At 45.1% G+C, this 21,871-nt stretch overlaps 1 protein-coding gene across 1 annotated transcript; it reads left to right on the top strand.

Moving 5' to 3' along the window:
* Window positions 1-3,505: 3,505 nt before the first annotated feature.
* Window positions 3,506-20,459, top strand: CLDN11 (claudin 11). The gene is made up of 3 exons (XM_044434606.1): window positions 3,506-3,731; window positions 9,378-9,542; window positions 20,227-20,459. Exons 1-3 carry the CDS (start codon window positions 3,506-3,508, stop codon window positions 20,457-20,459), a joined length of 624 nt encoding a protein of 207 aa, XP_044290541.1.
* The last annotated feature ends 1,412 nt before the right edge of the window (window positions 20,460-21,871 follow it).

The raw sequence follows: 21,871 nt of genomic DNA, 5'->3' as shown, positions 1-21,871 counted from the left end.
GTTTTGAGGTTGTTTTGTGAACACTACCATGAAATCCCTTGTTTTGGGTTGAAAGTGTGGATTATAACTTTTTCAAATAAGTATGTGCAATTTTTCAAATAAATATGTGCATAATAATTCAACACATCCTGGCACCACATCCCAATGATTATTGAAATTCTTCTGGAGGTTCAGAGTGACATGTCATCATTGGTGCCACCCAGCATCCCCTGCCCCCTTTTCATCTCATTTAGCTAAGAGGGTGGAAGTGCTGAATTTTTGCCTGAAATCAGCAACAGACTGCACAAAGGCCAATAAACCAGTCCTGACAACACAGAGATTCTGTTGGCAGGTGGCTCATCTGTCTGTGGATTCAGCATCCAACTTGTTCTAGACAATCCTGCTGTGACCCTGACAATCAAGGTGGGACCCAGGATGTGTGGGACCCAGGATGTGTGGTACCCAGTGCAAGATGCCCTTTGCTTGTGCTGCATCTCCTTCTCTGTATCTCCCACTGCCATGGCCTCATCCCTACCTATCCCTACCTCCTCCTCCTCCTCCTCCTCTCCTCAGGGCATCGTTCTGATGGGTCCTTCCACAAAGCGAGGCTTGTGGGCAAGATGGGTATGGAAACCTCTGGGCAATCCTTCCCTCCCTGCTGTTTGCAGCCAAGGATCCATCAAGTGTCATCAAAGGACCAACCTTCATACTACATTCCAACTCTAACTCCTCTCCTGGCCACAAAAATCTGCACTTTGGTAAGGTCAAAACTAGACTTTTCTAATGTGCAAGGTTCTTTGAAGACTTCTTCGAAATGTCAGTTAGGGCCAAGCAAACATAAAGCAAACCGAGTGGGTTCTCTGCTTTGGGCTAACTTCTTTTTAACCCGCTGCCCCCACAACTTTCTCTACACATTTTTTCATTAAATGCCATCCCACATAGCTACATGTAGAATTTTGTGGGTGGAAATGGGCATTGCAGGGAAATAAATCAGAAGAAAATCCAAGTAGGCACCAGGTGTGCCATCCTTGAGAAAGTTTTCCACAGACAATGTGTAAAAGTTGAAGAGGCCTCATCATTGGTTGCCGGCTACCTTAATTCAAGGTTGGAGCAAAGGAAGAAAGGCCTCTGACGACACTCTCCAAGTAAGCCAGGTACATGTGGGAAAAGAGAGTCTGTTGGATACCTAAGTGCCAAGCTATAAAGGGCTGTTAAAGGTAAGTACCAGGACTTTGAACTGTGCTTGGAGAATTATGCTTCCATCTGTGTTTTGTGGGTTGTCTGCCATCTTTCCTTCCATGATCTGTTCACTGACCAAACTGAATTTTGTGCAAATGTATTCCTATGGATACCTGGAGAGATGTGCTAATTGTCATTTGTTCTTGAGGAATGGTCCAAATTAGCAGCTGCGTTCTGAGTCATACAAAAAGTTCAGTAACGCATGCACACTAAAGCCCTGTGCCCTTGCTTCCCAAATTCTCCTGTAAGCATGTGGGTCCAATTTGGATTGGGATTGCAGTTCTCCAGGAGAGGAGGGCAGGTTTAAACCTTTCCCCATGCTATTCAAAACATCAGCTTCATAAGATTTTGCCATGTCTCCCTGTTGCTCATTGCTTTTCTGTTGTTTCAATTTCAAGTACTATTCTTTTAATTGAGTTTACTGATTGTGAACCCCTGAGGGCATCCATTAAATTAAACCAACAGACAAAGCTCACAATCAGAACAGGACGTTTTTCAGTTGCCAAACTCATGCAAATACCTGCTCTTCCCCTTTCCTGTCCTTGCAACAGCCCAGGCATAAGATCCTCTACGCAGGTTGGGGTCCGTCTCCGTGGCATCATTTCTGCACAACAGAACTGCCTATTTGTCTACAGACTTTGTTAAACCCATCCTGTCCGTGTTAGTGGATTGTCAGGTTCCTTTCTTTCTGTGATTCACTCACTGGCCAAATTGAATTTTCAGCAAATGCAATCATAGGTACAAATCCCCTCCAAAATGCACATTTTCACTCTTTGATCTGTGGGGGGGGGATGCATATTTGGGTCATTCTGTTATTCTTTTTCTATTACTAGATTTGCATAAAATTACAGGTTGTTGTTTTTTTTTTTAAACCCACCACCTGGTCCTGAAGTCTGTGGAATCCATGCAACTTGGGAGAAGCACATCTCTTGTAGAAACTGCAGGCTGGATTAACAGAAAACCATATATATTTGATTTCATTACAGATTTCTCCAACACACGTACCTTTGCTCCACTTCCCCCTCTGTAAAATGGGCACAAGTGAATCCTCCCTGTTAAGGTAGTTGTAGGAATGACTCGTGCAGAGTTCCAAACTTGGTTGCCATGGCTGATCCTGCTCTTGATCCTACTATTTCCCAGCCTGCCTTCAGACCTGGCAAGGAATTTATGCCTGTTGCACCTGACAGCACAAAGAAGTCTGCATTTGGAAGTGCGCATTACATTCATCCCCACTAAAGGAACTTCATCTGATTTCTTCTGCTTTTACACTGTCTTCCAAGAAATGGGCCCATGGAATAAACTTAGCCCATACATGTTGAACCACTTTTGGCCTGAGGTTTCTCCCAGAGAACTCTTTTATTGTGAATTTACCTGGTCTCATTCACAGAATTTCTCAAGGGTTCAGGCAACATTGCCTTCCACCTGTAATCTCACTGTGTTTTCGTACCTTGATTATTCTGGCCATCAAAGAACTGGTTATGGAGGAAAATATGGAGTCCTTTACAGGTAGTGCTCTACAGGTAGTCCTTTACAGGATATCTATCTGGGAGCAGAACCGAGAAACACCAGTGTCCTCACCTTGCATGATGTTGAGAAGGGAGCTTCTTAGGGTGATCTCATAGCATTTAGGGTACCCATTGAGGACAGGCATGTTAGAAGTACTTCCTCTAATTCTGTGAATGCGTGAGAGGTGCTTAAAAAAATCTCAAATGGTCAGTGGGGTCTCCTGACTCTTGGTGTAGCATTTTCAGCAGGCAAGACGAACTGCCATGAAAAGGAGGAGGCAGGGAAGTCCACTTCAGCCAGCACAGTCCATCCAGCTTACATTTGGATTCACCCTGATGAGTCTTGCAACTGCCAATAAGTCCTAGAAAGGCTGAGGCTGCATTTGCTTCCTCTTCCCCCCCCACCCCGCACCACTTTTGCTGTGTTTGCTCCAATAAGCCAACTTCTCTCATTACTGTAGGGAGGGTTTTAAAAAAACTAAACAAAACTTGGCACATTCTAGGACACCTCCCATTAAGCTGCGTGGGACTGGGCTCCTCCCAGAGGCTGAACAAACTGATGCGAGGCATTACTGTACCAGCTCGCACTCTGGCTCTAGCTCTGCCTGCTGACAGACCCGTGGCAGTCGTTGCCTCTCAGCTTCACAATTCTTTTGACTGTTAGCACATCTCAGTGATCACTGCTTCTCTTCCATTTGTAAATAGCTTTTAATTTTTTTTTATTTTTTTATTTTTGGTCTCTCTCCTTTGGCTCTCCCAGTTTTCAGCTGTGAGGAAGAAACATGGTTGCCACTTGCTTGCATCTAACTGGATTTGTGGCTAGCTTTGTTGGCTGGATTGGCCTAATAGTGGCCACCTCCACCAACGACTGGGTCATAACCTGTGGCTACACCATCACCACCTGCCGGAAGATGGACGAGCTGGGGTCCAAGGGGCTGTGGGCAGACTGCGTCATGGCTACGGGGCTCTACCACTGCAAACCGCTGGTGGACATCCTGATACTGCCAGGTATGGATTATGCTCTAGCAGCTCTCAGGAGCTCTGCTGTGTGCTTGGACATCTGCTGTTTTCCTGCTCCATTATATACGTGCAGCTCCTAGCAAAGCAGTAAGCAAAAGGGACAAATCCGTGTCCTGAAGAAAGGATAGTAAAATAAATATAAGCAAATCCAGTTATGCATATTTGGAAGGGAAGGACACTGGGTCAGGCAGCCCCTTCCTGAAAAGCCTGGGTCTGGGGATGCACTTGAAGGAGGAGAGAAAAGTAGCTTTGTAAATGTGTAAGTGCTTTTTTGAAAGTTTTTTATTACAAATTTTAAAAATCTGGGACTAAGCTTTGCCTGTAAGTTTGCCTCTCACACCAGCAAGCATTGCTCAGCCCTGTATCAAGAGGGCTGTTCCAGCAAATTTAGTTAAGGCAAATCCCACTCTGCACATGTTCAGGCAGGCACTGTCTTCTTGTGAGACACAAGAGGAAATCTGTGAAACTTTGCTGACAAAGCATCAGGGCTGGATCCCCTTTGTATTGATCACAGCTCACCAGCCCCATCTCTTAAAGTTCAGTCTTAAGCACAGAAGACTTGGGACTTGACTCCATTGCTTTCAGTGGTACCAGTGTTCCGATCACACAGCCTTCCCCAACCTGGTGCCCTCTAGATGACCACTTAGGCTGTGAATGATGATGAGGTATGCAGTCCAATACTTCTGGTGGACATCAAGTTATGAAGGCTAAGACATTGCATTGAGATACTTCTCTCATTTTAATTTGAACCAAAAAAGGGTTACTGAATCCAATGCTGTTTTTCTCAGATCTTGGAGGAGTGAGCAAATCCTGCCACAGGACCCCAGACTTCTTCTGTGGTTCTGAAATTTCAGCTTCTCTGAGTCCCAGTTCAGCATCTGTAAAATGGGACTCATTACAAGATAGGAAGCTGATTTAGATCACTGGCCTATTTACACACAAACCGACAGTGCCTCTCTGTCATGTTTCAGGCAGAATTCTTTCCCAGTCCTGCTGGGACACTTTTTGTTTTCTACTACTGAGCAATGACCCTTTCCCAGATCAGAATGAAACAGAGAGGATAACACATTTCTCATATAATGTATGTTAAAATGGCTAACAGGATCACCTCCCCCAAAATACTCAGGGTTCTAGTTATATCAACTTTGATAAATCCTGCTAGCTTTTGCTGTACTATATTGTATCTCATTTTCTCCAAGAGAGATGTTTTTTGACTTTAAATCCAGAATAAGGTTCACAATTAACATTAGTAATAGTAATAAGTGGAACCTGCAATAAAATGTTGCAGCATGGAGAAGTTCTGTGGGTTCCAGCCAGCAATATCCTTTTTCTGGATATTTTTTTCCATTCCCCTTTCCCACCCTTTTTTCTGTGGCCCTCCCCTTAATGGTTAGTCAGCCTTCTGTAGCCAGTGAGCACGTAGTTATTTGGGCTCCCCTTGTTTGGATTTTATCTCCTACAGTATTTATTGAACTTCTGCTATGCTTCAGGTTTCCTGAGCTTGCTGATGCCTCCCTCTTATGTGTGAATTGGTTTTTTTTTTTTTTTTTTGGATAAATATGCAATGGCACTCATATCTGAACATCAGAAATAGATAGAATAACACTGTTTTATGGATATAGCCCCTTAAACTAGGCTCAGTTTCAAATACTCCAGTGAAACATTAGATGCATAAGTACTATACTAATTTTGTTGTTGTTAGTCGCGAAGTCGTGTCCAACCCATCGTGACCCCATGGACAACATTCCTCCAGGCCTTCCTGTCCTCCACCATCCCCCACAGTTCACTCAAGCTAATAAAATACTATAAATCTCAAGTACTATATGTACATTATTTCAGTAGTCCTTTCAATTCCCCTATAAGGTAGGTCCCTGGTTTCATACTTGCATGCTTAAGGCTAATCGCTGTGTCCTTAAGGCTAATTGCGTGATGGAAGACTCAGACTTGGAATCTCTGAGTTCACCATCATATGCACGTTTAGACAGAAAAGATCCTGCAACTCCCAGCCTTCCCCATCCAGAAATAAACCCAAACAGGCTGGCTTTAGGTGAATGACCATGCTTCAGTCCCAACTGGTTCAAGCCAAGTGCCCCTGTTAGAACAGCACCGAAAACAAAAGAAGTAAGGATGCAGAAAGAGATGGGCAAGATCAGACCAAAGACTGATTCATTCAGCATCTTCTTCTGCGTGAGGTCGGTCAGATGCCTCTGCAATGTTCAGGAGGAATACTCTTCCACCCCAGTTGTCCCCATCAGTTGGTAACTGGAGGCAATGTGACTCTCCACTGGAGGTGGAACTAAACCACTGGCACCACTAAGTGGCGAGCAGGGTCCTGGAAGCACGGTGCTCACATGCCTACGCAGCTTTCCTCCTGGCCACAGACCTCTTGTTTCCTTGGCTGACACACACACACGAGCTAGGAGCTCTTCAAGTATGGCACCTCTGGCCTTCCCCAGCTTGGAGCCTGCCAGATGTTTTGGACCTCAGCTCCCATCACCCCCAGCTAACATAGCCGATGGTCAATGATGCTTTGAGTTGCAGTTCAGCACGTCTGGAGGGCTCTGTGCTGGTGAGGCCTGCGTGACCTGGCAGCTGCTCTATCCATGCCGATTATCGTGTTTACATCCAGTACAAACATCTGTGGAGGAAATGCCATCAATGGGCTGAAATGACCGTGACTTTACGTCTGTACCTAGCAGCTACATTTCCCCCGCCTGTGCACTTCATTTTGCTAATAGAAGAGGGTCAGAGGGCCCAATCTGGATTGGATCCCTAGCTTGGTGGATGGAGGATTTTAAGATCAGGATTTGATCTCCTGTGCCTGTTCCAGAGTGGAAAATAAATGAAAGTTGTAGTTGCTAGATTCAGTTGCAAGTAATGTTTGTTGTGGCCTTGTTAGCTGAGAAACTCTTGCCTGGTAGAGATTTGGATCTAAGGTTTCCCACCACCATCTGGAGCCCTTGCTGAGCAGAATTCACTGTTCTCAAGCCGGTGGGGAGCCAGGAATTCTTTGCTAGCTCTTCCTTCCCCCTGCAGCCCCCAGCACCACTTGCCATCCATTGATCTGGAGGGTTCCTCCAACTTTTTGGAGTAGGCATTCACATGGGATTGTAATGGGAAGGGGCCACTGGTGAAGATGGTCTCTTCCTCCATTCTGCCAGTGGGAATGCTCATCTGGTCAGAAGCTTTCTGTGGATGGAGAAAGCTTCTCTGTTCCTGGGGCCAGGTGGAGGAAGGACCCTGGATCCAAGGCAGTCTGTTTTTAGGTGCCTTCATGGTAATTTTTTTCTCTCCTCATATACCTCACAGTATCTATAGTAATACATCTTCTACAGGGCAATGACTTTTTTTTTTTAAAAAAAGCAAAGCCTGTTTCATTTTAGAATGTCTCATTTATTCATTATCTCATCTTTTGTCTAAGGAAGTCTGGACGGCATAATTGTTCTCCCCCCTCACCCCCCCACCCCACCCCACCCCACCCCAAAAAACCCCTCAATTTTGTTTATTTATTTAAGGTAGCTTTTGCTTACCTTTCAAACATGTTCTTGGGGTGGTTGACAAAATTTCAAACATATTCTATAATTAACCATACAATTGCAAGTTAATTTATCCTCACAACATTCTGGTGTAGGAGATAAGCCTGAGAGCTGATAATTATCTGAAGGTCATTCTATAAATTCCATTAAAAAGCCACATGGGAATTTTAATCCGGGTCTGCCTGGTCCTAATCTAACCTTCTCATGCAGGGGCACATTCCTTGTGGCCTGGGGGCTGCATGCAGCCACCCCCACTGCCCTACCACCAGCAGCAGCAACAGCAGCAAAAAAGGTTACTTTTTAAACAAGGCACACACTCTCCATGTGCCAGTTTTAAAGAGAAATCAATGAGAAATTAGGACTAACCCTAAACTACACTGAACCTCCCAGAAGAAGGCAGCATTCAAGGTGCTTTGGACTACACCTACCATAATCCCTTGCCATTGGTGATAGCAGCTGATGGGAAATGCAGTCCAAAGCATCAGGAGGGCACTGAGTTGCCTACCCCACATGGGCATTTAATTTACTTGTTCTGACAACCGTCACAGACCTTCCATTTCAGGCCAACCTGTGAGCTGTTGACCTGAGATGGAAGGGCTCCTGTGGAACATTAATTCCACATTGCCTGAAATATCTGTCTCTCTGTTTTTCTGTGTGTTTTTCTGTTCTCTGCAGTGGCGCCCAATCTATGGAACGCGCTCCCCAGAGAGGTCCGCCTGGCGCCGTCGTTATTTGTTTTTCGGCGCCAGGCGAAGACCTTTTTATTCAAACGTCATTTTAACTGTTAATACTATTTATTTATTTTATTCTTCGGCCAGGGCGACTTATTTTATATTGTTAACTTGTTTTATTTTTTTATTGTATAATATTTTAATTGATATATTTGTGAGCTGCCCCGAGGCTTCGGCGAATGGGGCGGCATAGAAATTTTCTAAATAAATAGATAAATAAACACACGTGTAAACAATGCCCAATTGGGTTTTGTTTTCAAGTCAGTTGCCAGACAAATGGTACCCAGAAGGTGCACAGAAAGCTTTTGTGACTGGCTTAATCCCGAAACCCACGCAAACCTTCTGAGCAATGCCCCAGATTCACCCAGAGGAGGATGCCTCTATCTGTAGCTGTTAGGCATGGTGGACATAGAGAACCTCCATGTCCAGTGGCAGCATACCACTGAATTCCAATTGCTGAGTGGCAGCTGTGGCAGGAGAGGACTTTAGCCTCAAATAGCTGCTTGTGGGCTTCTCGTGGCAAAAGGTTCCCGGATTGAATAAGCCAGCCTTGCCCAACCCGCTGCCCTGTAGTTGCGTTGGACTGCAACCCCCATCATTCTAGCATGGTCCATGCCGGCTGGGAATGATAAGGGTTGCAGTCCATCACATCTGAATGGCGCCAGTTTGGAGGAGGCTGAGGCAGGCCTTTGTTCCCATCCAGCTGGCTTTTCTGAACATCTGCCAGGGTCCCTCTGCGCACACCCTCAAGATCTGCTCCAGTCTGTACCCAAGCCCTCACCCAGGCAACCGAAACATTAATTTCCATTGCATTGCAATGCGCTTGTGTTTTCTTTGCTGTGGTACAAGCAGCCTATCTGGAAAATGTCCTCAGATCAAAGGCCAGCAGGCAAGCAGCTGGTCTTGCTTGTGCCGCAGTTGTGCCTGGGGAGAACTTGCAGACGTGCTTCTTTGGGAAGCTCCATACAAGCTGCCTGGCCTCCTTTGGATGGCGCACACTTGGCAAGGGCCCATCCATATTTCAGAGATGTGGGCATACACAACTTGTCTCCACTACACACCAAAGGTAAATACAGAATGCATACACTTAACAAGCTAGTTTTCCCAACTAGCCCCCTTTTTGAAGGTGGGCCACCTAGCATACAAGAGTTCCATGTGGACAACTTGGCATCACACACAACTTTAAGGCTGTTGCTGAGAGGAGGATGTATGTCTTGTTCTCCGCCATACCAACGGATTGCTGCAGGGGAAGGCATCCGAGTTGCTCCATCTTTTCAGAATCTCCATGTTTGATTAGAGCAGCAGTACTTTAATATAAATTCCTTCTAAGTGGTATCCCAAAACTGCTTTCCTTTTCCTTCTCACAGGTTATGTCCAGGCTTGTCGGGCACTGATGATTGCTGCCTCTGTTTTGGGGCTTCCAGCTGTTTTTCTTCTGGTGACTGTTCTGCCTTGCATCCGGATGGGCCATGAACCTGGGGTGGCCAAGTACCGGCGCTCCCAGCTGGGAGGAATCTTGCTGATCCTTTTGGGTAAGAACAACACAATCCACCTCCCTGCTCACCTGTGATTCTAATTTGCTGTGGCAGGTTTTCCTTTTAGGACCTAAGTTTTAGCAGCACAATAATATATCCTTACCCAAATGTAAACCTTGATTTCATACAACCCAACCCAAGGCAACCCAAATGATCAAGGGACTGGATAAACCACTATGAGGAACACTCTCTGTATTTGAGGTACTTTATATGGCTTAGAAAAAAGTCAAGGGTAGGGAAGGAGCATGACAAGAGCTATCTAAAATTTTGTGCGTTGTGGAGAAAGTGAACGGAAAGACATTTTCCTTTTTTCCTCTCTTTCTCTTTCTTATAGTGGTAGAATCTGGGGCCACGAATGGTGAGAGCACAGATAAAAGGAATTAATCCTTCACACAGCATATAGTTCAACTATTGAATTCACTATCACGAGATGTAGTGATGCCCACAATATGGGATTAGACCAATTCATGGACATGAAGTGATAGATTGCCTCCAGTATCACAGACAGTGTGTCTATATGTGCAAATAGTTGTGAAACATGAGTGGGTGGGTGATTTGGCACTCCCGCCCTGCTTGTGAGCTTCTCCCAGGCATCAAGTTGGCTGCTTTGGTAACAAAACGCCCACATAGATAGGCCTTCAGTTCAATCCAGCAGAGCTCTGACTGCAGGGAGGCGAGCCTTTCTTGGGCAACTCCACTCTGAAAGCATGGCTGAAGGTCACTCCGTAGTATTACGTAGAGCAGTCAAGTTTTTGAAAGCTGGAAACCAGGACACACCAAATAGCTTTTCCCAAAGTAGTGCCCTCCAGACTACAACTCCCACCAGCCCCTCATGGTTTTGCTGGTGGTCATGGGAGGTGGGGCTTGTAGTCTAAAACATCTGGAAGGCACCAAATTAGGGAAGGCTTCCCTAAGGGCTGGTTGGTTCATGGGCTGATCGACCAGTTTTATTTTAGCAGCCGTTACCCATTCACAGGGGACACACGGTGAGAGCCTGGTTGATGCAAAAGCATGAAGAGAGCGACGTGACCCCCTTTGCTCTCCATGGCCTCTCCCTCTGAAAAGTGCTGCACTTATCCTGGTCTGGAGCATCTCCCAGTTCGATCTCTTTTCTTTGCAACAGGGTGCAAGACCCAGTCAGTATCACCCTGATAACAATGAGTGTTACAGTCTTAACCAGCACCTGCATATTCTTGAGGCCTCCTCATCTCATAACAACAGGCCTTGGTGTCTTGTTTTCACCCGTTTGTTTAGCTGAGGGAGAGGTGGGGCCTGGCTGAGAGGAGAGGAGCCTCTTTGTGTCGCCCTGCCCCGAGGCCGGCTCATTCCCTTCGGCAGCCAGGGCTGACATCATGCCTTATTATAGTGGACGCTAAACACAGTTGCTACCAAGCCAGAGGGCGGGCAGAGATGTGTCCTCCGGAACAGAGACTTCAGGTTGTCTGGAGTTCACATCCTTTAGGCAACTACGGGAGCAATCTATGCAGGTTTAGATTTAGGCATGAAAAATCCCGCAGCTCCCTGCATTCTCTGGCCAGCGATATGAAGCGCTCTTGATCTCTGTTGCTCCAGAGGACAGGACTAGAATCATTCAGTGGAAAATGAGGGAAGAAAGCTTTTGCTAAGTATTACCTTCCTCATGATGAGATTTGTTTGAGAATCATTCTCCTCTGATGGAAGAAGGTAAGCAGAAACTGGATGTCTGCCACAAATATTATAGGTGCATTCTGAATTGCAAATGCTGGCTTATGGAAAAAGCACAAGAGATGAGTGGTAAGACGATGCTACCACAATTTCTGCTAGCACAATGCTCAAGCAACCCCTAGCCTGACAAAGCTGGGTTGCCTCAAAGATCTGCTCGTAGAAGGGCTTGTGTAAACGCTTCCACAAACATGATCAAATGATAGGATATTGACACTTAGGCAAAGGATGAAAATAGGGTTTCCATGAACAGCTGGGGAATCATGGGAGTTGTGGGACTTTTTTCTGTTAAAACCTGTGCAGGACAGCTCCCTGAGTTGTACCTTCTGATGGTGATGTTGGATGAAAAGTGAGGACTTGTTTCTCCAGGAGAAATAGAAAGTGCCATGAGCTGTGCATTTCTAAGCTGCTGGCCAGGCGATATGGGGAATGTCAAACATCTCAGCCAACCTAAGAACGGGGAATCGGTTTTGACACTATTATTATTATTATTATAACATTTCTATGCCACCCCTTGCCGAAACCTCGGGGCGGCTTACAACATGATAAAATACGTTGAAATACAATAGTACATAATAAATTACCATTAAATACAAAAATACAAAAAATACATTGATTTACAAATATAAAATTAAAATTATCAGTATAAAATAAATAAATAACAATAAATAAATAAAATCACCATCTTCTGAGCAAAGTGCATTCAAGTAACTAGACAGTTCTCACAAGGAAGGCCAAGACACATGGACAGTTGCAAGAACCAGCAAAACTGTTGCAGGTCCCCATGATGCACCTGAGAATATCCTCCATGGGTCTTCCCTGAAACATCTCATCAGTAGCCTGCTGTAGCACTCACATCTTCCTAATTTGTGGGGAAACAGATATGAGTTTGGTGGTGAATTAGCGACATAAGAAGAAAGGGAAGGAGGGTTGGTGCAGGGGAGACTGTATACTGCTCTGTTTCCTAGCATACGTATAGAATCATAGAATGGTAGAGTTGGAAGGGACAATGAAGGCCATCGAGTCCAACCTCCTGCTGTTGCAGGACACTACGTCACACCATCCCACTCATCCCACTGTACTTAGGACAAGCCTGGGAGCAACCTGTGCCCACCACCACCTTCTTTCCCCTCTCAACTTGCATGGATTTCCTTCTCACTTTCTGGGTAATGACAGAGTGGCATTTCATTCATACAGGCTTTCTTGCAAACTAGGGTGGTTAACTCCTGCCACCCTTTGCATTTATGACAACTGGATTTGCAAACAGTGGTTGGATATAATTGTGCCCACCCATCACAGTTAGCTCCAAAATGAAAGGCAGAAGGGATTTTGTTTCAAGGGAGAAGGGGAAGCAATGGTAACCAAAGCTCCATAGTACCATAGAGTTGGAGCAAACCATGTGGATCCTCTAATCCAACCTGATGCTCTGTGCAGGTGCCCTGTTGCAAGGTGTAGCTACAGCATCCTTGATAGATGGCCATAAGGTTTCTCTCTGAACCCTTGAGCAAAGCTCTCATGCTTAGATCAGGGCTGGGGAACAACTCCAGTTGCCTTCCCATTAGCCCTGCTGGCTGGGATTGATGAAGGTTGGAGTTGAACAGCATCTGGAGAAGCACAGGTTCCTCGCCCTGTCTGCATCCAGCATATCTTAAGGACCACCTCTTCTTATGTGTGATGCCTTTGATCTGCAAGCGAGAGCTCTCATTGTCTCCTTAATGACATCCACCAGGGCAAGGTGTGTAGGGTTTCTTCTCTATTGATTTTTCATACCCAGGCAAATACTGGGCTCTTTCAAAAGGGGTGACATCGTTTCCTTTTAAATGATTGAGATTTTGCGGATAGTTGATCATCCTCCTTTTCTTCTATCCCACCCTTTCTCAAAGGAGCTGAGAGTGTCATACAAGCCCCTCTCAGTTTATCTGCACAGCAATCCTGCAAGCTAGGCTAGGCTAGGCTCAGAGAGCAAGTGACCTAGCCCACCCTCCGCTTTAATGGCTGAGTGGGTATTTGAACCAATGTCTTCCCAATCCTACTCTGACACGCTAAGCAGTAAACTATGCTGGCTCTGTTATTATCGCTTTATTGTGCTTTTATGTTTTTAGTTTCCTTTTTAGCCATATCAGGTGTGTGAACAGTAACGACATGCAGTATCTTCAATATTTATATACATCAGTCTCCTAACTACAGTTAGGAGATTGGAAAGCATGACATCTGGTCCAGGTCACTGTGGAAAGTAAAATGGAATACAAAATAGCTGTTGACAACTTGCCAGGAAAATAGAGAGCTCAGATCTTCCAGCTGATTTAATGACAGCTGAAAATAGATGTTGACAATCATAATGCAGGTGTCCACCCTTCCATCCTGCTTGAATGTTTTTGGCAAGCTCCTTGTTTGCTCATCACATCCAACAGCAAATTGGATATATGTTAATGTGCAGGATAAGGCTGAGAGAAGACAATAGCATGTTTTAGAGCGGTGAAGATAGCTCTTTTTCAGAGATTGGCATTTGTGGTATGTACACACCCGTACCACTTTTGCCTCTGAAATGTGTGTGCGTGTAGGGGGGGGAACGCACCTTCAAAATCTGTTCAGGCAAAGACTACAATAGAATAGCTATGCAGCATGGGATGCCTCTTCTCAACTGCTGCCAGCGATTCCCTTGAGAACTGTTTTCCTTTTCCAGCCTAAGAGAGACTCTGAAGTGGGCACATAAATCCCCCTTGAGTTCAGCCAATTTTCTTCTTAAGCACAATTCTCCTTTTTTGCGGCGGAGAAAGGAGATGAAATACAAGAGAACCAACCCTGGAAATGTGAGCTGAGTTTGTGATGCAGAACATGGGGAGAACAGCAGTAGGTGGGTGCTGAGACAGCAAGCCAGGGCTGGAGGGTGGGGAGTAAGCAGGGTTGTGCCCCAGGGTGCAGTCCTATGCCCAGTTAGCTGGAAAAAAGTCCTGCAATTCCCAGTATTCCCCAGCCAGTTCCTAACTATTTTAATTAGGAACAGAGCAAGCAAACATCAACTAGGTCAAACTATTGGCTTAGGTAAGGCAAAACTCCATCTCTAGTTTGGACACAGCTCCAGAAATATGAGCAAATCATGGGGGTAAAAGAATTGGTAGCAAACTGTGCCAAATAGATGACAGGTGTTTCTGTATATCTGACTTGGACGGTTGTATTTCACTTATCCAAAGTGTGTTTCTGCTTAGACACAAGAGTGGGGGCAGGAATCCAGTATTTTGATACCCCATAATCAGCCAGTCACCAGGAGTAGTACAGCCAGCACGCTGAGAGCAATTTTGCCTCATCAGTTGCTATTTGCTTTCAACCTGAAATTGTTACAGGAAGGTCTCGGTTTTAAAAATAATCCCCAGTTTGTGCAAGCAACTTAAACCAAGCATCACTCGGAGGGGGTGCATTCTTTGGCGGGTGCTTACTCTCTCGCTCGACCACCTCCCACTCTCCCCTCTGTTTGTCTGCTTTAAGAGAAGGCTTCTTACAGGTTCTTCAGATTTGGGAGTCTGTTATCACAACTGAGGGAAAGTCAATTCCATTCATGAAAATGTTTCGGCATCAGTGATCAATGGGACTTGTGGACGAGTGGCCAAGGGTGCGATTCTCTGCATGCATTGATGGAACTCCTACAACTCCCAGCCAGCCAGAGTTTTTCTGCGCAAGGCATTTAGTGTGCACTCGTGATTTCTGACTCACAGTTGTCGACTATTTAGACAACATTGTGATCCTCCAGTGTCTATTTTTTCAGAGCACTCTCCCAGCTTATTTTAGAATGGGTAAATGAGGTAATATATTTGAACAGGGAAAACAGTGCTGCTTCTCCTTGTGTATTTGAGTTATTCAGCTCCATCTAGTGGGGTACAATAGCACCAAGGGGCAATCACTCTATGCAGAACGTGGACTTCAATGCTGCAGTGAAACCAAAAGTAGGGTTGTAGAAAGGCTCACAGAAGGTTGAGAAGACGTCTGTGTTGCTCCAAAGGGCAGGAGTAGAATCATTGGGTGGAGATTGAGAGAAAGAGTTTCAGCTTAGTATTTGGAGAAACTTCCTAATGGTTAGATTTGTTTGAGAGTCCTTTGTTGGAAGAATGTAAGCAGAGGCTGAATGGCTATCTGTCACAGATGTTGCATCCTGAATTGAAGGTGCTATTTTGTGGGAAAAGTACAAGAGACAACAGTGTTCTGCTAGCACAATGCTCAAGCAACCCGTAGCCTAACAAAGCTGGGGTGCCTTGAAGAAATGCTTGTGGAGTGGCTTGTGTAACCATTTCTCCTGGCCAAATTATTGGCTGTTGACACTTAGACAAAGAAGAAAACAGGGTTTCCACAGCTGGTGGAACCTTGGTGCTAGCAGTAGGATCTTATTCAATACAGCTCTTGAGAAGAATAGCGTAGATGACCCACAAGACCCCTTAGAACTCTGTGATTCCTAGATGATGAATTTGTTCTATCATTTCTGCTGGAGAGATGCATAGGCTGCAATCCTATGTGGAGCTCTATGGGCCTCCACATGAGTAATCTTGGGACATGCATGCCATGAGAAGTCCTCACTGAGTGACCTTGCAGAGCATTTTCTTGGAGGAGAAACACCATGGATACCATCATGGATAAAAATCACAAATGTCTCTGTTTCATCAGGTGAGCACTTGTTAGGAAGCTGTGAATAGCTCGGCAACTGCCTCCCCACCGCAAACACACACACACACACACACACACACACACACACACACACACAACCTCTTGCATGATAAGTGCAGATGATGGTATGCATCATTGGTCTTCAACTGGCAGAACATCAGAAACTCCAAGTCAGTTGAAGCCTGAACACAAGCTGGTAACCAGAGTGGTGCTACAACTATCTTTTGGAGGGAGAGAGTGCATCAGTGCCAACACTGTAAGGCTGGGTATGATCCCAATGAAAGGAGGGGGAATTCAGATCTTGCCAGCTGCCTCCTCCAGAGAAAGAAACCCACACAGGGGGGAAAAAATCAGAAGAGCCCATTCAGCACACTGCTATGCTTTCTTGCACAGCTGCACTTGCTTGAGAGTAAGTGCCACTGAATACGGACAGAAATGCGCTATGCACCATGAAGTTGGATCAGACATTGTGTCCTATGTTTTAATGCAGGCTCCGGGGCAGACTATGTTTCCCTCATCGCATAATAGCTGCAGTCCTTGTGTATGGCAGTTCCTCACTGGCTGGAGGCTCTGTAGCGTGTTTATTGGTTTTAAACCAAACATTTTCTTGTTGTTTTCTTTTTCCTGTGTTTTTCTTCCTCTTGTAACCTCAGCACTTTCAAACTGCCTCAAGACATCTTTCAGTGTGGTCTCTGGAATGCTGTTGGTTTTACCAAAGTTTTTGTTATTGTTTGACTGATTTTCAAATAGCTTCAGTGACTGAATCCTCCATGTTTCTCCCTGGCTGCAGGAAATAAAATATTGGCCAGTTTGATGGTTCTCAGATGTGAGAAGCACTTTTCCTCTTTAAACAATGTAGAGTTTTAGAGCTTCTTTGTCTGAGAGTCTCTTGCCCTTCAATTCCCATTGCTTTAATAGGGGATGGTGGGAATTGTTTTGGGAGGGGGCGGGGGGCACCTTCACTGCAAGATTTTTTCTGAATGGATTCATGAGAAGGGTGTTGCATTTAGAATACTGTGTTCTGTTCTGATTAGCCCATCTCAGAAGAAGTCCCATAGAGCTAAGAAAAAGACGCTGTCTCAAATGGTGCTTTCCTATGGTGGTGCACTTTAAATAAGGTCTGGGTGGCCATTGACCAGGGATGCTGCAGGGTGGATTTTCTGGGTTGGGTCAGTTCAGACATGGCCATAAATCCAGGGCTTATGAGAATCCTGAGATCCTATGGACCTGCCTGGTACAAATGACATGTACTTAGAATTAAACTAACCATAGCCTGGCAATCCATTCTGAGTTCCATAATATGAATGGAACTTGCAGCCCTTCTGAACAATTTTTTATGTGCAGTCATCAAAAGCTGAGGGTCATTTAGGGTCATTTTGATACTGCTCTTGTTAAATGATTGGGAGGCATAAACCTTGCTAGTTTGCTGCAAATCACGCAGAGGCCTACCTCCTGTTCCCACCCCCTAAGAGGACAACTCTGATTCTCTGTTTCTCATTAATTCTTCCATCCGAAACCAATTTTCCCCACTGTGAGTCCTACCAATGTTGTTGGACCTTCATCTAAGCACAATTAGGGTTTCAACTTTATCTTAATGTTCGGTTTATTACTCTTTCTCTGAAAGTGCCTTTCCTTGAAGTAGCCCACAGGCAACCAGTAAATGCATGTGCGGAGAAAACAAATACTTTGGAGAGAGTATTTGTTGGGTCTCTGATGCTACCTATACTCAGAATAGGATCAGAAGCAGAAGAAGAAACTATGAGTGATTTAGGAAGAGTGGAAATAGAGCGGACACCTCTCTCCCATACTATTATCTCATGGAGCGACTGGTGCAAGATGATTGGCAAACAGGTTCAATTGTGTCAGAAGGGAAACATTTCTTCATACAACATGTGCTTAATCAGCATTTCCTTCTGCTGGAGAACCCTGGAGTTTGGTGAGGTGTCTACAGAAGCTCTTTGTCAAGGGCTTCCTTCCGAGGCTCCAAAAGTGGGAATAAGAAAGACATTTTGGGATAATGCCTCCTCACCTGGAATGCTCTCCCAGTGAGAACATGGCACTCACATGACTATCTTTCTCATGTCTTGCTCAGAATTTGCTGTTCTTCCCAGCTTTTTAATTTTTAAAAGACTTTTAGGGTGTAATCCTATGCCTGTTGAGAGAGGAAAAATGTTTACGTCCTCCAGAGTTTCCCATAGCTGGCTGGGGTATGGAAGGAGATACAGGAATCTCAGGCCAGCATGGGATCACACACTATCTTTTTAAAGATTGTAATATTGTGTACTTAACTGATTTAGTCTAAATTTATATACTTTATGGTCCTTGTTCTTGTAATGTGGCACTGGATTTTGTGCTTTGCTGCTTTTTGCTTTTATTCACATTTTATCATTTTTGAAAAAGGTCTGGAGAAATTAATTTTATGCGAGTCTAAATGAAGATGCCTGCAAGCCCTGCAAGTCAGGAGATAGCGGGCACTCTGTGCAGGGCAGGCATGCAGAGGGGGCCTTCATCTTCCTGCTCCTTCCCCAGTGCAAGTCAACTAGACAGCTTATCTAGATTTTGGCTGTCTAGTTCTGACCAAGAGGGAAGGAAGATGGAGTGCTGATAGAGTGCGTTATATCCTGGTGTTTCCTGGTGACCCCAGTCTTCTTTCCTACCTGCCCCCTGGAAAGTTCCCTTCCCCTCTGCTCTGATGTCAGTCTTAGGACCTCAGAGAAGCAGCCATGTGGTTCTTCCTGTGCTGCCCGTGAGAGGGGGGAGAGGGTGGTCACAGCACTGGTTCCAAGCTCAAAGGTTGGAGCTCTTTCCTGAGCCTGGATCTGGAACTCTGACCCATCTTATGACCTCCCAGACTGCATTTCAGGGGCCATAGGAGTGCTCTGTTGATACATGCATTTAATGCATACAATATATTGCTCTCCTGTGCTGTCAAGGTGTTTCTGACTTATGGTGACCCTATGAATGAAAGCCTTCTGTCCTTGCAGCCCTGCTCAGGTCCTGTCAATCCAAGGCTGCAGCTTCCTTTATCGAATTGATCCAGCCTGCATTTGTTCTTTGTTTTCTTCTTCTGACTTCCTTCCCCTTTCAACTTAGCTACAGCTTCAAACAAACCACTCAGCTGTATTGTTTTTTTAATTAGGGGAATGACCTCTCTTATGGGGTTGTGCATGATAGGTCAGTGCATAGGAGACAAAATCCAAATGCTTTGAGTCTTCAGGAATGGAGGCTGGACTGCATCTCCTTTATCCCTCTGCACTGGCCATGCTGGCTGGGGCTGATGAGAGTTATAGACTAGCAACATCTGGAAGTTCCTATGTTTCCCTGCTTTTGGAGAAGTACTCTATATATCTTGCTATTGGAGAATCTGTTCAATTCAGATGCATTTGATAAGTTGGTTTCACTGTCAATTATGTTGCTAGTCTAAGGTAGGGCACCACCTGCAGCAAAGGACAAGATGGCACTCCCTTTGCAGAAATGGCTGGACAGGCAGTTGAATCTCACTTTACCCCTGTGCAGGGATGTGTGAGGAAATGTATTAGGATCTGCCAGATTCCCTGGCCTTGGCTCCTCTGACTCTGGTCTGCTCTGTTGCTCCCAGCATCCACACAGCACTTCCCAGGAATCCAGCCCCGCACAAACACAGCACAAGCAGCACCCCTCGTCCATGTCATGTGCTGCAGTCTTTGCTTGTCGCTGCACATGATGCAGAAGAAACTTGTTGGTGGTGCAGCCATCATTCTGCGGGTGTCCATGGACTTCCTCTTGGCTCAGCTCACTTTCTAAGCTGAGCATGGTAGGAAGTCTGTGAATGCTGGAGGGAGGGAATCCATGGGGTCTCACTGCCACACCATTACTGGCAGTGAAAGGGTGCCCACCAGCACTCCTGTAGCTAAAGGCTAGTTTAGGAAATAGAACGTTTCTTTAGACTGAGCTAGGCCATTGGTCCATCTGGCTTTGTATGTTCGGCACTCTCCAGCGTTTCAAGCTGCGCTTTCCCCAACCCCCTCTACTACTAATCCATGGTCCACCCCTGGGTTGGAGCACCCAGGTCAGTTTCTGTGGTATACACTGCTCTGTCTTCCAAAAGAGGGAAACAGCCAGGAGGTTGCCTGGGGCAGTTTCCCCACTCAGTCTAATGACAGAGCCGGCCCTGGTTGCTAATAAATCACGTGGGTGCTACTGTATCATGTCCTGGGCTTTCATTGTAGATGCGCATTTCAAGCTTATGCTTTTCTGGGGCGGGGTTGAATTTGGGATTTGTAATTTCCTGGGGAATTCTATGCTACCTGCTGACATTTTTTTTAAAAAATCAAAACCAATTTTTCCCCAGCTCTGTGTGGCGTTGTGGCTACCATCTGGTTCCCAGTGAGTGCTCACCGTGAAACGATGATCATGAGCTTCGGATATTCCCTGTACACAGGCTGGATCGGATCTTTCCTTTGCCTCTTTGGCGGGTGCATCATCGTTTGCTGCTCAGGCGATGCTCAAACATTTGGTGAGAACCGTTTCTACTACGCCTCAGGATCTAGCTCTCCCACCCACGCTAAGAGCGCTCATGTATAAATAGTCCAGCTCATCAAAGGTTTTGAAACGGGTGGATTGGTTTCCCTTGTGCTTCTGAGTCTTGCATTTGCTGGCATCTTTGCACACAAGTTGACCACATCCCTTGCAGAAGATAAAAAGAAACAGCTTCATATTTTGATAGCATAAACACCACAGGTTTGCCTTAATAGAAACCTGTAGAGAAAACTAGATCAAGTTAAACTCTATACTTGTCCTACAGTCTAGGCTTTTGTACCACTGAAACTGTAATCCTTTTTTTTTCCTTTTCTTTTCATTATTCCCTTCCCTTCCCTTCCCTTCCCTTCCCTTCCCTTCCCTTCCCTTAGGAAGAGTTTAATACATACATAGTCGAATTTTTGAAAATGATCAGTCCTTTCTGAGAACAAGTTACCATTTACTTCCACTGCTGCCTCAAGGTCATCTTTGTTGGCAGAACTGTGAGGATAGGGAGAAGAAGACGCTGTACTTTTCCATCTGCACAAATGTTTCTTTTTCATAAGATCAGGAGGTATCTCCTTGTTTTCTCTGTTTTTTTAAAAAACAAAGCCGTAAGGAATTTGATCACTTCTGTAACACTGTTTTTGTCTAAATGCATCAGTATGAAGGAGACAAAGCCAACATTTTCTAATTACAAGATAAATAACAGAACCTTGTACATAGCCTTAAATCTATGTGACGGGGCCGATCCCCACAACCTCCCCTCCCCTGTTTTGTACAGGTTTGTTGCTAAATAAATGTACTTTATTTTGTTTTATATTTTACTTGGTTCCAATTAATTTGTATTCTGACATGCACTATTGAAGTGAAACTTATCTTTAAAAATTTACTATAATCAGATGCAAATTGGGTAAAATCCAGTGAATACTGATGATGCTTTTCATCTTTAAGTGAAATACTGTACAATATACAGAAATAAATGTTGAAATTACTAGCTTCTTTTCTTCTCATTTTGTCTATGGATATCTTCTCTTTTGGTTTTCATTCAGTCATTGTAGTGATTCTGCATGATGTGGGTTGTTTTTTGTCACATGTGGAGAATCTATTCTGCACTGCAGCTAAAAACGAAATGGTGTCACTGGAGCTTGCTCCTTCCTTCCTTCCTTCCTTCCTTCCTTCCTTCCTTCCTTCCTTCCTTCCTGATTGTGCCTTGCATACACACACTGGGCAGTTAGATAGACCAATGGACTGGTTCCTTATAAGGGAGAATATACAGTGATCTGCCACTGGGCAAGGAATATGTTTAGTAATAGTTATTGTTCTTCAAGTGTATTGTAATTTGGAAGTTTGAGAGAGAGTTAGAGAGAGTTTGCCTATGTGCAGCAGTGGCTGGGGAACTGGGGCAGGAGGGTGCTTGTGGGATCGTGTGGGCAGCATATCCGACTGCATGGACCCTTGGCCTGACCCAGCACGGT

Source organism: Varanus komodoensis, unplaced genomic scaffold, assembly GCF_004798865.1.
Source record: "Varanus komodoensis strain SLA01 unplaced genomic scaffold, ASM479886v1 scaffold28, whole genome shotgun sequence".
Lineage (NCBI taxonomy): Eukaryota > Metazoa > Chordata > Lepidosauria > Squamata > Varanidae > Varanus > Varanus komodoensis.
This window is presented reverse-complemented; position numbering and strand designations above follow the sequence as displayed.